The sequence below is a fragment of the Malania oleifera genome, chromosome 9 (genome assembly GCF_029873635.1).
Source record: "Malania oleifera isolate guangnan ecotype guangnan chromosome 9, ASM2987363v1, whole genome shotgun sequence".
NCBI classification, from domain to species: domain Eukaryota; kingdom Viridiplantae; phylum Streptophyta; class Magnoliopsida; order Santalales; family Ximeniaceae; genus Malania; species Malania oleifera.
In genome coordinates, this window is record NC_080425.1 from 50,827,626 (window position 1) to 50,846,533 (window position 18,908).

The 18,908-nt window shown below is 35.8% G+C and overlaps 1 protein-coding gene across 2 annotated transcripts in view; it reads right to left on the minus strand.

Moving 5' to 3' along the window:
- Window positions 1–3,507: 3,507 nt before the first annotated feature.
- The window catches only part of LOC131164440 (uncharacterized), a 75,965-nt gene continuing 60,564 nt past the window's right edge, over window positions 3,508–18,908 (minus strand). For both annotated transcript variants that reach the window (XM_058121617.1, XM_058121618.1), the window contains exons 11-12: window positions 17,370–17,540; window positions 3,508–3,732 (exon numbers count right to left, since the gene is read on the minus strand). In XM_058121617.1, coding sequence (XP_057977600.1) covers window positions 3,673–3,732; window positions 17,370–17,540 — 231 coding nt within the window. In that variant the 3' untranslated portion in view covers window positions 3,508–3,672. The remainder of the gene's footprint in view (window positions 3,733–17,369; window positions 17,541–18,908) is intronic.

Sequence of the window (18,908 nt, forward strand, 5' to 3'; positions counted from 1 at the left end):
AACTTCATAAGAAACATTTGGTTTACTTAGACACCCTCCTCTGTTCAGGGGCAAAATGATGTGTCAATCTTGCCATATCCCCTTATTTACCACAAAATTTGCACTTCACATGGTGCCTATTTCCTACAATAATTTCAGCATATTACACAGAATATCCTCACTAGGCCCAGTATTGCCCCCTTCACCTTGACCCTTCCCATTCCTATGAGTCATCTTCGACTTTAAGACTTCAGAGAATATAACTTGAACAAAAAAGAAATTAGTACTACTAATAGCAACCAGTAAGTTGGTAGATACTAAATAGTAATTAGTACTAATTAGTAACTACTAAATAGTGGTGGACTAGTACTATGCAGTAACTTTGTAAATAACTGACTAGTAAGTACATAAATGAATAAAATAATTCTTTTCAGATAAATAAATTGAAAAATAGAAAATTGGAAAATATAAAATTGACAACAATTAAAATATTCCATTATGAATTTGGGTTTAGTTGAATGTAATGAATAACTATAAATCAGATGTACATAACCAACTTTATTGTAATTTGCAATCTAGAATCTAGATTCTAAATCTAAACTCTAAAATCTAAAAATAATTATATTGTCAATTTATAATTGACTAACATTTATATTTATTTTTTGAAACAAATACTTCATTAATTTATAAATGGGAAATAAAAAAAAATTAAAATAAAAATAGTATAGCAAAGAAAAGAAAATTTTGAAAAATCACAACACTTTCCATGCCATACAGGTTCATATGAACTCACAAAATAAAATCCCTAGTAATAAAAGAAAAAAGAAACAAAAAAAAAAGTCATAATGCATGAAATATTTTTACCATTCTTCTTTGGTAGACCCATGCTATACAAGCTTCAAAGAGTTATTTTTCTTCTGGAAAAAAAAAAAATCATTTAAACGCATTTCCCTTATGTGACTTAGGGTTTTGTACCATATTTTGATCTCACAATCATAATGCCCTTTGCTGCATTTGAAATTTTAGAGATAAGATATCTAGGTGATCATATCTAATCCAAATAAAGAAGAAAGCAAAAAAGAAAAAGGAAAAAACAAAAACAAGAGAAGGCTGTGTTTTACCATTGACAAACAAATCTTGATTTGGAGGCCAAAATCCTCCAAATCTTCAATAAAAGCTTCAAAATCAGTTTTATGATGCACAAGATTAGCTTAGACATCATAGAAACCTCGTTTAAGAGTCTTTAAAAAAAATAAAAAGAATTTGAAAGAATGTGAAAAAATGAGTTGAGTTGGCCTAAATCTTGTAATGGACATTATGAAATTGTAAGGGCACCATAATGGACATCAATGTTACATTGTATGTGGACCGATACACAATAAATTTTCACACCTCCATTAAATCACCCTATAATAGACTCGTTCACGCCTAATATGATAATGTAAGAGCCATTATAGTTATGCTCTAAATTTTTGCACATTCGCTAAATCGCCCTGCAATGGGCTCACTCACACCTAATATCATTATGTGAGGGCTATCGCAATGGTTACATTTTGATTTTCAATACCATCCTCTTAATCTCTTCTTGGCTGCCCCAAGGCGTGCATGAACCAAAATCTTTTGTCATCAATTGCTTCCAATAAATTATTTTTCTTCCTCGAACATGATTATCCATCTTCCAAAGCAAGTCATAACTAACCAATATTTAAAAATTCAACTGCATGACAACCTAGTACTTAATGCCAAGAATAAATTATTTTTTCTTTTTTCCACTTAGGAATGGACCAAGATATCCAAGTAAACCACTCCACATACATGCCAACCATCCTCCATACAAGAGAGACACAAGTCTCCCCCTCCTAATTTTGTGGAGCATTTACACATACTAGTAATCTTATAACAAGTTTTCAGTTTCTCCTTTGATGGGACTTTGTCATCATGTCAAAATTATTGTCATCAATATGAATATTTGCATTTTCTAATAGATTAAAGTCCAATGCATCTCTAATCTAATGGCATTTTTCACATCAATGTGTTTCAATCAAGAATGAAGCATTATAAATTTACTTAGATGAGTAGAACTCCACACTCTAATATGTTCCTCTCTTTAGAATTGAGCCCTCATAGGACTCTCTTAATCCACAACACTTGTAAGTTTGAATAATCGCAATAAACTCTACTTTTGTTCAATGGTCCTCGACACCATCTTTTTGAAAAACATAAAACTCTACCTCTACTATGATAATCACACTCTTCACGTTGTGGTGCATTTAAGTGCACGGGAATGCATTCCCTTAAGTGAATTTATGCTAGGCATATTGTGTATTAATTAAGTAAACATTATTGTGTATACTTTGATATAATATGTATATGAAATTAGAAATTTTGGTTGTAAAAGGGACTTCGATGAAAATAAACTATAAAAGAGTACATATTAACATGTAAATAACACGAGTTTGTTTATTTTAAAGTGAGTAGACATTACTAAAGATAGTTGTAATTTTTTCTAGTTTTAGGAGTATGTACAAGTCAAATGTTGAATGCTTTCTCATCAATAGTTGAAAGCATGCATGTGGTTCTTGATGAATTTGAATTGAAAGCATAGTGCTTTCTCTTTTGCATCACCTTAGTTCTCTCTTCCCCTTTCCATCCTTCTCCCATTGCTATACATCTTTGATGCTATACAGCATCAGCCCATTTGATCATAAATTTTAGTTAAAAAAAAAGAAAAAAAAATAAGAAGAAAACTCAATTTTCACTATCTTTCCTTCTATATTAAATACTACTAAACATAAAAAATTTATTTTAAAACAACTGAAAATTAAAAAAATCAAATGTAAATAATTTATAAGATCATATTTGTATTCATCAATTTAGCATATTTTTTGTTCTTTTTTACTTTCCTTGATAACCAAATATGAAAAAATAAATTCCTTCAAATTTTCTTTTTCTTAAAATTTTCAAGTTCCAAATAAGGCCTTTAAATAAAAGGCATCAAAGCATTTTCAATCACGGAGGCCACAACCATAAGCATTTTTGTTTTTCCAATATCAGATTTGACGACATGGGGACTCGTAAAAAGGCAAGAGAGGGATGAAGTTTCTCTCGCTTTTGGCGTAGCGGGCCTCAGTGAGAGGTCTGCATGACGGGTCAGTGGTAGAGCGTGCCTCTGAAACAAAAATAAATAATTCCAATAAAAGAAACCCAAGGACCGTATTCTTCTCTAATCTGAGTTTTGCTCACGTCTCGAATAAATTCAAGGGCATATTCGAAGAAATAAGCCACAAGCTCAACTAAACACGAAAGATGAAAGCAAGTGGGTACTAATAACATGTTTACATGCATCATCACCGCAACCAAATCCTACAAAATCAGTTGTGGTTATTTTTACCGTAAATCCAACAACTAGTTTCCACATTAAGTATTGACTATAATATGTAAGAAACCAATATCTAAATCAAAATTTAGCTAAAGCATCCAATTTAACATCCATGCCTATACTCTTTAACACGTTAAAAGTCCAACATAAAAATCAACAGTTTAGTATTACTTGCAAAAGATATTACTTATATTGTACCCCAAAAATCCTGAATTTTATTACATAGCATAGGATACTTATTTACAGTTTATATAATGAATACAGATCGTGCTGTTTCTTTTGGCAACTAATTGGGGCATCATACCCTGAGTGTTCTACCGTATACCATCCTTAAATGGACCAGAATCCTGTAATAGTTTCATAACAAGCTTAACCTGTGAAGAAAAAAATTAATAAAAAGAATGAGATTAAATTGCACAAAATAAGAATTAGATTTTTGAATGTCACAACTTAAAACATACCCAAAAGAGGGTAAAAGAGAGAAACAAAATTATGAAGTGCTGCAAAGAAAAAATTAATTAAAAGAATGAGATTAAATTGCACAAGACTAAATAAGAAAGGGATTTTTGAGAAGTGTGGCCTACAATTTACTGCCCAACCCCCTTCCCAAAGGGAAGGAAGGAGGAAAAAATGCAAAACAGAAGTATGAAATCAATTAGGAAACACCTACAGTTCAACTTGGGGTCATTTAAACAATTGAGGCAACATCAACTAGATAATAGAACGTAATATGATACAACAGAAACCAAATCCAAACAGAAAAGTGTTAAAAAACAGAGGTTTACTTTACACCCTTCCCTGACCCCAGAAACAGTGAAACCCCCTTCTTTCCATTCTTCAACGAAATTTGATTATTTTATTCAGCTACTTTATTTTTCACAGAAAGACGAAGAAGACTCGGGACATTGTAATATAAAAAATAACTAAAAAAGTAAAAAAAATTCAAGAGTACAAAGTCGTAGCATGCTACTTGCCTTTCAAAACTAACATAATGTTGTGCCTTATATGCCTGCAAACTACTTTACTTCTGTTCTCAATATGAAAGAGATGCCCATGCCAAGCATGACAGAAACATGGAAATAATTGTCCAGATTGTGCAGGCCAACTCTTGGATAAATACTAGGCAGTAAATAACCAGAAAATACAGAGACTAATATTTTTCAACTTCTATTGGAGAGCCTGCAGGTTCTCTGGGCAATACTCACTATGCTACTCACCTAAAGCTGATTTGGAATGCTTCAATTAAGCATGTTTGGAGAGCAAGAAAATGCTTTGATTTTTGAGAATTAACCTACAACTGTGGGCCCTTTAGTTCATACCATTCTCTTGGATATTAAGGGTAGATGCAATGGTGTTCAAAACCTCAGTAGTTCTAGTAGATAACTATTTCCTTCATAGTCTGCTAGTTTTCTATTTGTTTTAATCACCTCGTAATGTTTTCTGGTTTTCCCTCTTGAGTTAATATATTCTTCATACATTTTTCGATTTAAAAGAAAAAGACTTGCATTGGAGGTCAGATTCTTTGTGACAACAAAGAGATGAAAGGTTCCTAATTCACTAGAATAAGTTATCTATGGTGCATAAAAGTCTACGGATGATTTTTAAGTTCCCTCTTGAGTTAATATATTCTTCATACATTTTTCGATTTAAAAGAAAAAAACTTGCATTGGAGGTCAGATTCTTTGTGACAACAAAGAGATGAAGAGTTCCTAATTCACTAGAATAAGTTATCTATGGTGCATAAAAGTCTATAGATGATTTTTAAGTATCCATGGTTAGTTATTCTTAATAGAGTTTTGACACCAATAATATGTTGTGGAGCAGGAGACCTTCAGAAGCACTTTCTCCAGATGTGTGCCTCTTATGCTTTTAACAGTTCAGAAACAGTCTATCCGGGTTTGCTCGAGTGATAAGGGTAAAGTTGGGCCTTGGTGATCCCAAAGTCTTAGGTTCCCCACTTGTGGTTTTCCAGGTGAACTAGTAGGGATGCATCAATGGGCGAACAACAATGTTTTCATCCCCTCAGTTTGGTGACACCTGATTAGGTCCAAAGGGCATGCTTAGGTAGAGTCCCAGGTCATTCAAAAAAGAAAAAAGAAAAAAAAAAAAAAACAGTTCTGAGACAGCTTCTTATTTGTTTTTGCACTCTGATTTTTCTCGGAAAATGTGGAACAAGCTTTTAGGTTTTTTGGAAGAAAGTTGGATTTGCTAAAACACGATGGAAAATATGTTGGTGTTTTTGTCTTCGGTATGAAGAAGGATGCTGTAGCATTATGCAAACGTGCGTTTTTTGCGGTGTTGAGGGGTTTCTAGTCAGAAGATAATGCACCTATTTTTTATCCTGGGAAGAAGCTGAACATTTCTTTGTTATGGAATAAGATTCATTATTAGCTTCACTGTGGTGTGTTGGTTTGTGGTGCTTCAAAGGAGTGGGCTACTCTGAAATAGTGACATACAAAGGGATTGGCAATATTTGTTGGTTTCATTGAGTTTTTCCTTCTGAATTTACTGTTCTGTTTAGGAGGATTTCTTATTCTCTTTCTGTACATTCTCTCTTCTTTAAAGATTTCAACTTCTTTTGTCATCAAAAATGCTGGCAGCACCATGTCATGTTAGAAGACTCCTCATTACCCCAGGATTGCCAAGGAGAGATTGAATAGATCAACTCTTGAGGATCCCACAAATTTCTAAATATGAATACTCAAATCCATGTAACAATAATAGAACTAAGTTATTTGGTCTAAAGATCAGAGGTCATATTCCTCAACTATGGTAACAATTAAGCAATTAGCAGGCAGGCAAAAAGATAATACAGATAGCATAAAGCAAAAATATAATAGTACCTTTTTTTTCTGGTGATCAGCAAAGGGACAATTTGATAATGAAGGAAAAAGGAATCAAAGGGATGCCACCCAATTATGACACAGAAAAAGAAAGTAATACAACTGTCACTAAAAGGTGTCAAGAAAATCAAGAATTACATAGACGTCGCTCCCAATCATTTTACTGTGCCAATTAGAATTTGTAGCTAACAAACGATCTTTGAACAATCTGCAGAGGGGAAATTATCTAACACACCCCCCCCCAAAAAAAAAAAAAAAAACAAAAAACTTCTGCTCCTTTCCCTCCAGAGCATCCAGAAAACAAGGGGGATGAGGGAAAGGGATTTCCTTCTGATCTTATTTCCTTAGATCCCAGCCCAAGTCTATAGCTCGCTTTCCACCGTAGCTACTGTGACTCACATCTGACCATGGAAATGGCCAAGCCCCAGAGGTTTCTGGTCCAAGAACAATGCAGATGGATGTGCTCAACCAATACAGCTTGCTCAAACATAGAAAAAACCTATTCACAAGCAGTAAGCTCTTTTTCTGAAGGTTATCAAGAGTAAGGATCTTGCTAACAGTTGCCTCCCATGTGAAAAAAGCAACCTTTGAGGGGCTGCTGTTTTCCAAATGAGAAGCCAAGGAAAATTAATGCTGCAATCTATCAGTGAGCTGATTGTAGTAAGAAGTGACTGAAATTACCATCTATGTTCAAGGACCCTTATTGGAGGTGTCCTGGCACTGAAATCTATAAAGGCAGCAGAAGAATTCTGTCAAAATATCCATCTCCCAGTCAAAAGAATTCGAATATTCCAGATCATCCCCTAACAAGAGAGCTCCAGGTGTTGGCTACAGGCATCTTTGTTCCAGGGTAGCCTGAAGCTAGAGGAGTATTTCGTACTGAACTGAAATGAGTCTTTGTTGAAGGCTAGCCTAAAGATAGAGGGGTATTTGGTACTGAGATAGGATTTACCACAACAGATATCATGCCAAAAATACAGATCCTCCTCATTCCCCATCTGAAATAAAATCAGAGGTAAGAAATTGCTCAATACGCTCCTGACATATCATGTCATGGGGTTCATTCACCTCTTTTGAAATCCAGTCATTGTAATCAAGTCCATATTTATCGGCAATGGCTTCTCTCCATAAATGCTGCTTTTCAATAATGAATCTCCAAAGCCACTTCCCCAAAAGAGCCTTTATTGAAGATGAGAAGGGATCTAAGGCTAAAATCTCCCTTTGCATGGATTGTTTAACTAACCTCATCTAACAATATGATATTGAAAGTCCTTGCCTGTATCCCCCAAAGGAATCTTCTTTGGATGTTTTCCAATCTCTTGACTGTGACACTGGGAATGGGAAAAGGACACAAGAAATAGACAGGGAGATTGGAGAGGGGGCTCTTAATGAGCATGAATATGCCCCCTTTGGACAGACAATTCCGTTTCCAACCAGCCAGCTTCCTTCCGAAACTGCCGAATATAGAATCCAAACTCCAACGTCTTCGAACTTGGCTCCCAATGGGAGACCAAGGATTTTTTTTACTCCAATAGATTTTTTTTCTAATTGTTTTTTGGTTATTGGAATCGGTTAGAATTGCATCGAATAGAATTTTTTTTTTTTTTTTTGACCTTCTGAATCAATTCTTCCTTGTTCTGGAAATAAAGAAAGTCTTTTCAAATTGAAACTCGGTGTTGATTCTTTAAGTGATAGGAAAGGCAGGAACGGCTCCAAGCTTGCAGCCTAAGAGACCAGCAAGAAAAGACCCATGATCACAAGCCCCAATTAGAATGATTTTGATATTTCCCAGGAAGGTCTTTAGGCCTGACTGTTTCAAATCCAAGGAGGATGCATCTAAGATTGAGAATTTGCTCAGCATCATCTTTGCAAAATATGTTAGTGTCATCTGCGAAAAGAAGATGAGAAACTACCATAATTTCATTGTTCCTATAGTCCTTTGAGCAATCCCCCTTTGTCAGCATCTAAGAACATAAGGCTCAAAACTTCCATCACCATGATAAACAGATGGGGGGGAGAGGGGGTTTCCTTATCTCAGACCTCTTGAGGGCCTAAAAAAAATTGTACCGAAGCCACTGAAAAACACCAAGAATGAGGGAGTGGAGATACAATGCCTAATCCAGTTGCACCAGATTTCCCCAAATCCTATTCTCCTGAGGATATACAGCAGAAAATTCCAGTTCAAATGGTCAAATGCCTTTTCCATATCCAGCTTGCACACTACTACTCTTTTGCTACCCTTAATGTAGTCATCCACCACATTGGTTGCAATAAAGGAGGCATCCAAGTTCTTCTGCCTTCAACGAAAGCATGCTGGTGTTTCCCTATGACTTCTGAAATTTCTAGTTTGAGCCTAGACGCAAGTTGGAGAGGAGTTCATAAAGGCTGCCAGAATAGGGCACAAGTCTTTTCTGTTGAGGTTCTTTTTTATGGACCAAGGAGATGCAGGTTGAATTGATGCTGGTCACAAATCTACCAGATTTGTTAAAGTCCTCAAAAACATTGACAATGTCCTGATTGAGGATGTCCCAGTACCTTTGGAAGAATGCCATGTTGAAGCCATCAGGGCCAGGAGCTTTGTTGACGTTACAACTCCAAGGATTGAAGAATATCCCCTTCTTCAAAGCATTTCTCGAGCCACTGTTATATGGAAGATCTCTAAAAGTAATGCAATCAACTTTTGCTTTCCAGGACTCTTCACTCAAAATACATGTTCATGTAGAAGTTGCAGATTCCCCTTTAGATCTCCCCATCCACCACTAAAATCTCTCCTTCCACTTCAATTCTTGTTAGCATATTGAATCTACAATGCACATAGCAGCTCAGTGCAAAAAGCCAGTATTCCTGTCTCTCTCCCCCCCCACCCCCCAGGGCTTCAACCACAGGGACCTAGATTTTAGCCTCCAAGCAATTTACTCCAAAGTGATGACTTCAGCGAGATCCTTTTTGAGAGCAAGCCTTTTAAATCTATTCTCTAGGCTAAGGCATTCTCTAAGCTCTTGATCATCTACCTCTTTAATGTCACTAAGAACCGCTTTCTTCCTTAAAAGAGGTGTTGCCAAAAATACTCTTGTTCCACCACTTATTCTCTTTCAACATTTTAAGTTTGAGGAACCACAAAGCTGGCCTCCCTTCCACTAACAACTCAAGCCACCAATTTTTTATCAGATCATCAAACCCTTCATGTTTGAGCCACATATTCTCAAAACGAAAGGGAGTTGGCTCCCATGCTGATTCCTCCCTTGTTAAGCAAGATGGGAAAATGATCCAAAATGGGTTGAGGCCTAAGGGAGTAAAGAATGGGTAGTCTTTGGGTAGTGCTCCTGGCAATTAAAGAAAATGAGGAATCTGTCAGTCCTTGAGTGCAAGGGAGTCTCTCTCAAGTTTGACCATGTGAAGGAACCACCTATAACAGGAAGGTCAATGAAAGCATAACAGTTGACATACAATTTTGTTCGGGCTAACTCTGGACCTCAATTTCTAATATCAAGGGAATTGGCATGCTTTTGTGAGTCTCTAAGGCCCAAATTGGGTTAATTTAGCTAATTTATGTTGAATGTGGACAAGGGCTAAGTCTAGTTTCATTCTTTTGGCAAATTAGTGAAAAAAATTCAATGTTAAGGGCATCTTAGGAAAACCAAAGCTTTATGGCCTAGACCCTAATCCTTGGAAGAAGGAAGAAAGGGCGGATTACATGTTCAATCTAGTGAGAACATATGTTCAAAGAGAGGGGAGAAAAGGAACCCTAGTGCTAGTGTTTGGCATAGTGAGGGAGGAGAAGGCTTAGGAGTTTCTTGGTGTTCTTGGTCTTCTTGATCTCCCTGAGTATTCATAGGCAACTTCGGAGGAGAAAAACCAAGGTACAATCTTTGTTCCTTATGGTTATACATGCTGGCATGAATTCTTTGTTTGTTCTTGTCTTAATGGTGCCTTCTTGTTTCTATGTTTGAACTTGAATGATAATTTCTTCTCACTTTTATTTTAATATTGATTAGGTTTTATGATCTTTATTATCATCACAATGACTATTGAGTAACCATTACTGCCATATGTAACCCTCAACAACAACCAGCCCTGCAACTCTCCCTTAGAAGCCCATAAGAATCAGCCTAACCCTAACACCACCATCATTGTCGTCGTTATCATAAACCCACCACCACCACCATCATCATTATCATCATTATATTTCTTCTTTTTCTTCCTCTCACTGTAATTTCAAAAAGTAGAGGGAGAGAGAGAGAGAGAGAGACAATGGTGTTGTCCCTTGGGTTTTCCCCTGGACAAGGCTGGCAGTGGACCTGCTAGATGGTGGCAACAGAGGAGAATAGGTGCCTTTTGGCAGCCAAAGGCTGAAGCACCGTAGAAGCCATGCACAGGGGCAACGCACAGGAACTAAATGAGAGGTTCCATGTGAGCGCTGGTGATGGCAAGATTCTTCAGCATATGATGATCGGGCGACACCGGTCAGAGGTGGTGCAGGTGGCCAAGGCTAGTAGAGATAAGCCAGGATTTCGGTGATGACCTGCTGCAAGAAGACACAAGGAGAAACCCTAGGGTTTCTGAGTGAGGAAGAAGACCCCCAGTGTGTGTGCATCTCACACACATCCAGTGTCCCTTTTATTTTATTCTTTAAATTTTTTTTAGTTTAAATTGATGAAAATTGATAAAAAAAAAATTAATATAAATCCATTAAAATTCCAAAAAAAAATCATTAAAAAATCTAATATTTATTTTGGAGAGTTTTAGGGAGTATTTTTATCATAAATTTATTATTATTAATATTAAATTTGTTAAAAACTCTAAAAATATCCCAAAAATATCTATAAAAATCAGGAAAATAAAATTTATTTTTAGGCAAGTTATTAATAAAATTTTCAAACTTCTTGTTCTTCTTTTCTTATTCTTATCATGCCCCCTCTAAAAATAAAAAAATAAAAAAATGAAAAGACTAATGGCTTGTTTGGTTCGCGGCATAGCTATTCATTTGAATAAGATGAAAAATAGTGAAAATTTGAGGCAAGTAATAGCTATTCCTTATATGCTCGTTATTATTTCATTCAACATGTAATCAGAAATGAAAAAACATTTCTATAATGAAATTTGGGAATAGTTATTCCTTATTTGTTCCTTTTATGGACACAAAATGTTTCACATTCTTATTTGCTTTATGATATCAACACAATTTATTGTATAACTAATTGTAACTAACCTATTATAATTAATTTATTCCTAGAAAACAAACACTCCCTGAACCAAACATAGGGTAAAAGTTCTAACTTATTTCTTTATTATTTAGGATTTTACTTAGTCAATTTTTTATACCAAAAGAAATTCATTTGATAAAATAAGAACGTACAATTAGGAGAAGAGATATCTTCTTACAAAGTTTAGGAAACCCCACAAAAAACAAAATAAGAAAACCAAAGAGTAAAAAACAGTTCCTTTTATCTTTTTGTTTTCATTTTTCACCATTAAGAAAATCATTAAAATTCCATCAAACTGTAGAAAATTACAGGAAAAATGCTTAAAATTTCTTAAACAATTGCTACGATTCCTAGGGGATACTTTGGTTCTCACTTGGCATGATTTCTCAAAAATCAGGCTTCAAATTTTCCAAAGGAACATAAAAATGGAAAACATTGAGTCAATCTAGGTGTTTCCTTGTATATGAACTTCGATTTCTTTTATTTCACTTGTTCTTTCCATTTGAGTATATTTAAAATCTTAGTATTTAGGAACGTGACTTCTTGAATCTATTTGGAAATTCTTCCCAAGTATAACACATACGATCCCAAATTTCTTTACCTTAGGGAAGTATTGTAATTGAGTTTCTTGGTCATGGTTTCTCCTTCGGTTACTGTGGACTTAGGGCCTGTTTGCTATTGTTTCTATTTTCTGTTTCTGTTTCTCCATAGTGAAAAAATAGATTATAAAAATGCATTTGTTTATGTTGTCAGTTTTCTATTTCTGTTGCCAGTTTTCAACTATTTGCCAAAAAACTGAAAACCAAATGTTATGATTTTCAATTGTTTTGGCAACCTGTTGCCAGAAATTTTAATACACAGAAATAGATTTTTTGGACTAAATTATTCTTTTTATACACTTTTAAATTAAAATAAAAATTAAATGATCATATAAATTTAAATATAATTAAAATAAATATATATATAAATATAAAAATAATAATAAAGCCAATTACAAAATACTTTAACCAAATAGGTTACTGGTTTCTAATTTTTAGTTTCTATTTCTGATTTTTGGTTTTTATTTCTCTAATTTTTTACAATGATATTAAATGGCCCCTTAGTTACCTTTCTTGTGTTTGCTTAATGAAGTATATTCTTGTCTTATTTACCTAGGGCTATGCTATGATTTGTTTGGCTATGATATTAATTCTACAAACCTATATTTGTGCAAACATTGTAAAATCAACCTCAAACACACTAAAATAATTAATTTGAAGATTGATGCCCTATAGGGATGCACTAGCACCCTTTAAGGGTTTCTTGAGGTGAAGAAATCCTTCAGATCCATATCAGACTATCATGAGGAATGCAAGGTAACCTGATATTTAAAGGATGAGTAATAATCTTAATTTGAAGGAAAATCAGTTTCTTGGTGATTGAAAATGGCTTAGGAGGTACCGTTCATGTGACGGGTGTGTATGATGTGCTAGTACCTTCCCTTGCATAATCGTACTTCCGAACTTGACTCTAATTATGCGGACCACAACTAGTGGGTTCCTTGGACCTAGGTTTACTTAGAGACCAATCAATTGGTAGTAGTTAGGTGACCTAACCACACCTAGAGTAAGTAAAAGATTAGTGGCAACTTTGTAGAACATAAACACAATTAAAGACCCATAAAATTATTTTTAGGGTCATGATTCCCGTCAAAGCATCGGATCCCAATCTACACATGTTGATAGCTTGGCAACTCCTCTAGGGACATTAGAGAGTTAATGTAATGCCCCAACTTAGGTCTGTCAGGGAGCATTGCGTCTCTCCTCCTCCACTTGGACCAGACAACAGGGGGGGCGGCCTTATCGGACTAATGACTGGCCCTACAGACCAACACGTGTCCTTTTTAGTATTTTTTGTCCTAACTCACACACTTCCTAAGAAAACTCCAAAGATTACTTCAAATCAAGCACGCTTAACTATGGAGTTCTTATGAGAAGGCTCCCGAAAAGAAAGGTGCACCTTGTTGATATGGGTAGTAACATCTAATCCTTTTAAACCTTTCTTCCACAGGATATCACATCCTCCCCGACTTACAGAACGCAACGTCCTCGTTGCGAACCCACATTTCCAAACTCAGACGATGTAAATCTTATCACATTTCCAACTGGATAATTGCTCTAATACCATTTTTGTAAACCCCAACCTGAGTCTGCCAGGGAGCACTACGTCTCTCCTCCTCCACCTGGACCAGACAATAGAGGGGGCAGCCTTATCGGACTAATGACAAGCCCCACAGACCAACACATGTATTTTTCAGTGTGTTTTGTCCTCACTTACACACTTCTTGAGAAAACTTCCCAAAAGATCACTCATCCCAAGATTACTCCAAACTAAACACGCTTAACCGTGGAGTTCTTATGAGAAGGCTCCCGAAAAGAAAGGTGCACCTTATTGATATGGGTAGTAACATCTAATCTTTTCAAGTCTTTCTTCCACGGGGTATCACAGTTAAGGTAAAATAACCATGTATAACTATCAATCAAATTAATTGCCCTTTTACTATGTTTGACAAGAATGTTGTTGAATTGATTATGCAAGCCTTCTACCCAGGCTTACCTATGTAGGATTAGTTATGGGACAAAGTAGTGATACCTCTAGTGAGGCAATAGTATTTTAATGGGCACATGAAACACCCCACTCAAATTGAACCCTCTTTGTTCTAGCCTGTAATGGGTGAGGATTAGGGGCCCAACTAGCTCAAGGGTGGGCGACAATAGAGGCAATTTAGGAACCTTTATCTTTAGGATTTAGAATTGAACCATGCCCATAGTTGACCATAAGAGACCATCATCCTAGGATAGCTTCCCTAATTTAGAGATCTTCTCTTTATAACATCACAAGGGGGCTTTCCCCGTTTAGCTTTTAGTCATCTAAATCTTTCCAAAGTTTTTTTTTTTTTTTTTTGTATATTTTGCATCATTAGTAGTTTCTTCATTAGGATCATTGCATATCATCCATAGATTTATATAATCTCATGTCACCTTGCATTTGCATACATGTAATAAGCTAGTCACCTTTAGCAACATCTGCACTAGTCTTCATGCTTAATTATAGAAGAAACCTTAAGAGGGTTCCCTTCAAAATCATAGAACAACCATTCATGGTAGCATAGTTTGTGCTTGGGGGATTTTTGAGTTTGCATCAAGTCCAACCAAATATCAGTTTATCAAAGGTAAAAAACCTCCAACATACCACTTGTCATCAAGGACTTGGAACCTCTCAATGAGAGCTTGCATCATCCATTCATGATTCATAGCATGCATTGTTAATGTTTCTTTTTCTTTAATTCATTTTATTATTTTCCAAAAAATATAGAAAATCATTTTTCCAAATTGAGTAGAATCAAAAACATACTGTGAGAAGTCCCATCCAAACACAGTCACACACACTACTTCTTTCTCAGATGGTAGAGCACTTAGACAAACATGATGATACCACCAATGCCTTGGAGAAAAGAGTTGATGCTAAAGGAATATTAGCCTAATTTTGATGAACAAGGCAAAGGCACAGGAAGTGATGGAGCCAATAACTATCCTAGTCCCGGCTTATGACTGCTTATGATCCAAACTCTGCTTCATCTTTTGGACAACCTAACCATAAGAGGGTAAACATCTCCATAACTCTTTTGCCGTCCCACCAGAAGCAGTGTTACCTCAACTTAAAACTTTTGTGCATCAACCCGGTCTTAATGAGGAACCCCTAAACAGAAGGTGAAGAAGACTCTTGTGATCGAAGAGGAAAATCTGGTAGTAAACAAAATTGAGATTCTAGAAAGGAAACTCAGATCCATGCACGGAATGAGAGCTTTGTTGATTTGGATGTGGAGGGCTTATATCGAACTCCTAATGTGCTCATCCTGGTGAAGTTAAAAATCCCAGACTTTGAGAAATATGACAGGTTGTTGCCTCAGCAATGGAGCTATGGGTTGGAGTTCTTCCCTTTGGAGCGCCTTAGGGGCTTACGCTGTGGCTATAGACTTAGAAATTAGTATTTCTATTCAGGTTTAGAATTTTTTTAATTTAGAAGTTCTAGCTAATTTATGTTATTTTGATTATTTTTTAGTTTTTAAGGCTTGTTTTTAATTATTTGTTTTGCTTTTAATGTGAGGTGTATAAGTACTTTATTTAAGTATTGTATGATTAGATTGCAGCTGTGAATTGAAACCAATCTTCCCACTCTTATCTCTCATCTAACATCAATTTGATATCTGAGCAAAATTCAAACCAGTCACAGTAACTGAGTACCACAGGCATCAGAGGCACAAAGCAGAGTGACGTTCAATTCCACTCCCAGTCTCCTGCTACCATGATCTTTGTTGCATACCAGCAGTTTTTCAATCGAAGCCAGAACATAGGATTTCCAGATATGGTAGTGATAACCAGCTTGCAGCACAGTTCATCAGCAGGGAAATAAAAATTCCAATTGCTTCCCTGGTTTTCTTCTCAAACTTCCAGGCCTTCACCACAAACACTTCCATCAATTCCAAAAATAGAAGTTGCCAACCAGCTCAAACTCAGAAATTTGTTACTGTCCAATGGGCAACGTGTACTCGAGCACCAGCAAAAGAATTAACTCTTGCTGCCCCCTTCAAGATCTCTTTTCCAGTATTTTCTCATCACACCACCACCATCGCCAACATGGTCACTGCCCTCCAATCGTCGGTTAACCAAAGCTCATTCCAGGAGAGTTCTCATTGGAGATGCCTGCACCCCACTAATCAACAGTGAATGTGGGCTTGTTTAATATGCGCACTCCACAGCATATTTCCCACCATCTGCTATGCATTGGTTGGATCTTGCAATAAATTGACCAAAACCACAAGGATTTGACCAGCTTCAAGATATTTTAACCAGAACCTTACGATTTTGTCTGAGCCTTCGAGCAATTGAACAATGATAAAAAAAATTGGCTTGAGATGATTTTCTGAATCAATTGCAATAGATTGACCAATAGCTAGTGATAGTTTGACCATGACCTCAAGAAATTGGATTGCTGGAAAAGAATACAGATATTAGAAGAGAATTTGTTCTGTTAGCACCAAAATTGCGTTTCTGGTGCAATACTTTGAGATTTTCTGCGAGAACCGGAAGATTTTAGCAAGAAAATCTGTGAGATTTTATTCACTAGAAAATCAGAGTTTTTAGCAAGAAAGGACCATTGGGTGTACCATTCAAGATTGCAAAGTCAGCCTGAGGACCCCTATGTGAAGCTACATGAAATTAGTAAGTGCTTGGACTCCCACACAAACTGATTGAATGAATCTTACCAAAAATGTGCGTGAATTTACATAGATCCATACACATATGTTCTCTTTATATTGCTCTCCAGTTGAAATTAAAAAAGAAAACAAGGAGCCATTTTGACAAATATGGTTCACAGCCAGCTAGCAAATCTCAACAATTGTTGAAACCAAGGTCTCCTTGTTGCCCTTAACATTTCTGATTGGTTAGTTGACATGGAGAATAACTATAATAGGTTTATACTGTCTAACCCCCAGAGCATATACTTTGATAAATCAAAACTTCTTGAAATATATTTCAAGATATAAATATGCCCCTTTTCTTATAGAGAGCAATTAGTGGACAAATTGTGTTATCTTAGGCAATTTTTCTTCTCCTGTCACTAATTATTACCTCAAATTTAAGGTTTCATGTAGATGGTCTTATAGGGAACAAAATTAGACATTAGACCCTCACATATCTAGAAATTGTCAAACAGTTACGATTGCAAAATTTCCCAAACAACAGAGACAATATAATCAAAACTCAATGCTACTAATTTGAAAAGACATCTGAGATTACAATTTTAATAACATATGGCCCATGTATACCATAGTAAAATCCCCCTTCACCCAAATAATGCAGTTTCTATGCTGATGGATAAAATATAATTCCAGATTTCAGTAATGTATATGTAGATAGATACCTGAGCCATTTCTCGAACCAGAAATTCCTCTATCGCTTTCCTAAAGCTTTCATCGAGGATATAGTGGCAACTGTAAGTCGTCACAGGTAAATAACCCCTTTGAATTTTATGCTCTCCCTGAGCTCCTGCCTCCACTGTGTCAAGATTAAGTTCAATGGCTGCTTCTATGGCCTGTGATATGAAAAAATATCCTTGGGCCAATGATCATCTATTCAGTCCAACTAATAATGTTCTTAATTTTTTTGTACAATTGATAGTGCAATTAGTAAATAAATTAAACTTTCTATGTTTATCTTACCCTGAACTCAAATAATTCTTGTGACTGTTGTGAGAAAATTATCACCAAAGTGGGTGCTTGATGCAACCCCACCAATCAAATTACAAGTAGGTCAAAATAAAAAGCTGCAGATACTAAAGACAGCAGCATAGGACACCATTTTTACAAAGCTGTTACTGGAAACAACACGAAGGACCAAAGACACGAATTTTAACTAGGAAGACAAAGAAAAACTCAGATACTGCTACTTTCAACTCTGTCTGCCAAACAAACAGCAAAGCAAAAGGACTGGAAGCTGCTTCAGGATGACTCCTCAAACTCAACTTCCCAAATCTTCAAAAAAAAAACCTTCAGCTAGCGATGGAACCACAACCCTTGAACTCTCATGTTAAGTTTGGGAGCATAGATTCAAAGCCTTGGATTGGGCTTTGTGTGGATTTGGACAAAGCTCAAAACAAATACAAATCCAAGATCCAAAGTCCAAGCTCCAAAACACACAGCTAGAGTTCCTCTACAAAAAGAAAAAAAGAAAAAAAAAAGGGGATCCTCACAGCCAGCTCTACTCCCTCCCTATAGGTTAACTAAAGAGTCAACTTTTTATCAAACCTCCCAAAAATCTACAATTAATTGCAAAATAATAATGATACTGCAAATAATAAACTGAAAGCTTATTTCATTTCAAGAAAGGATCGTGGATTCAATTTTTCATACCAAAATCTGCAGTCTGACAGAGCCAGCCCAGGCCCAAACACCAAAATTACAAAATATTCATTGATCTGAGTACTCAAAGAATAATTCAAACAATGATAATCTTTATTTGAATACATCTGTCCACGGTTTGAATCAAAGAGAAGACCCTTCCAATTTCACTCCAACAACGAATATGTGTAAGAGCACTAAAACTCCAACTGTGAACAATATTTGTTACAGTGATTGTTCATTTAGAGGATTTTTTTTTGTTAAGCGAGTCCATTCTCATATGTATCATCATAATATTTAATGTGAAAATTTGTCATACAACATTTATTTATTCCTTTACCCCGTGTTTGGGGGCTTGGAATTCACATCATGGATTTGGGTTTGTGTGGACTATGCAATACAAAATTGTACAGAATTTCATCCAAATCTATGAAATCCAAACCAAGTCTTGAAAATCCATGCTTTCTGACATAATCTTTGTTCCCAAAATAAGATTGTAATTTGCAAGCTATTCCATTTTGAAGTAACTTGTCCAACTGTCCAGGGGAAATCAACAAGTCAGA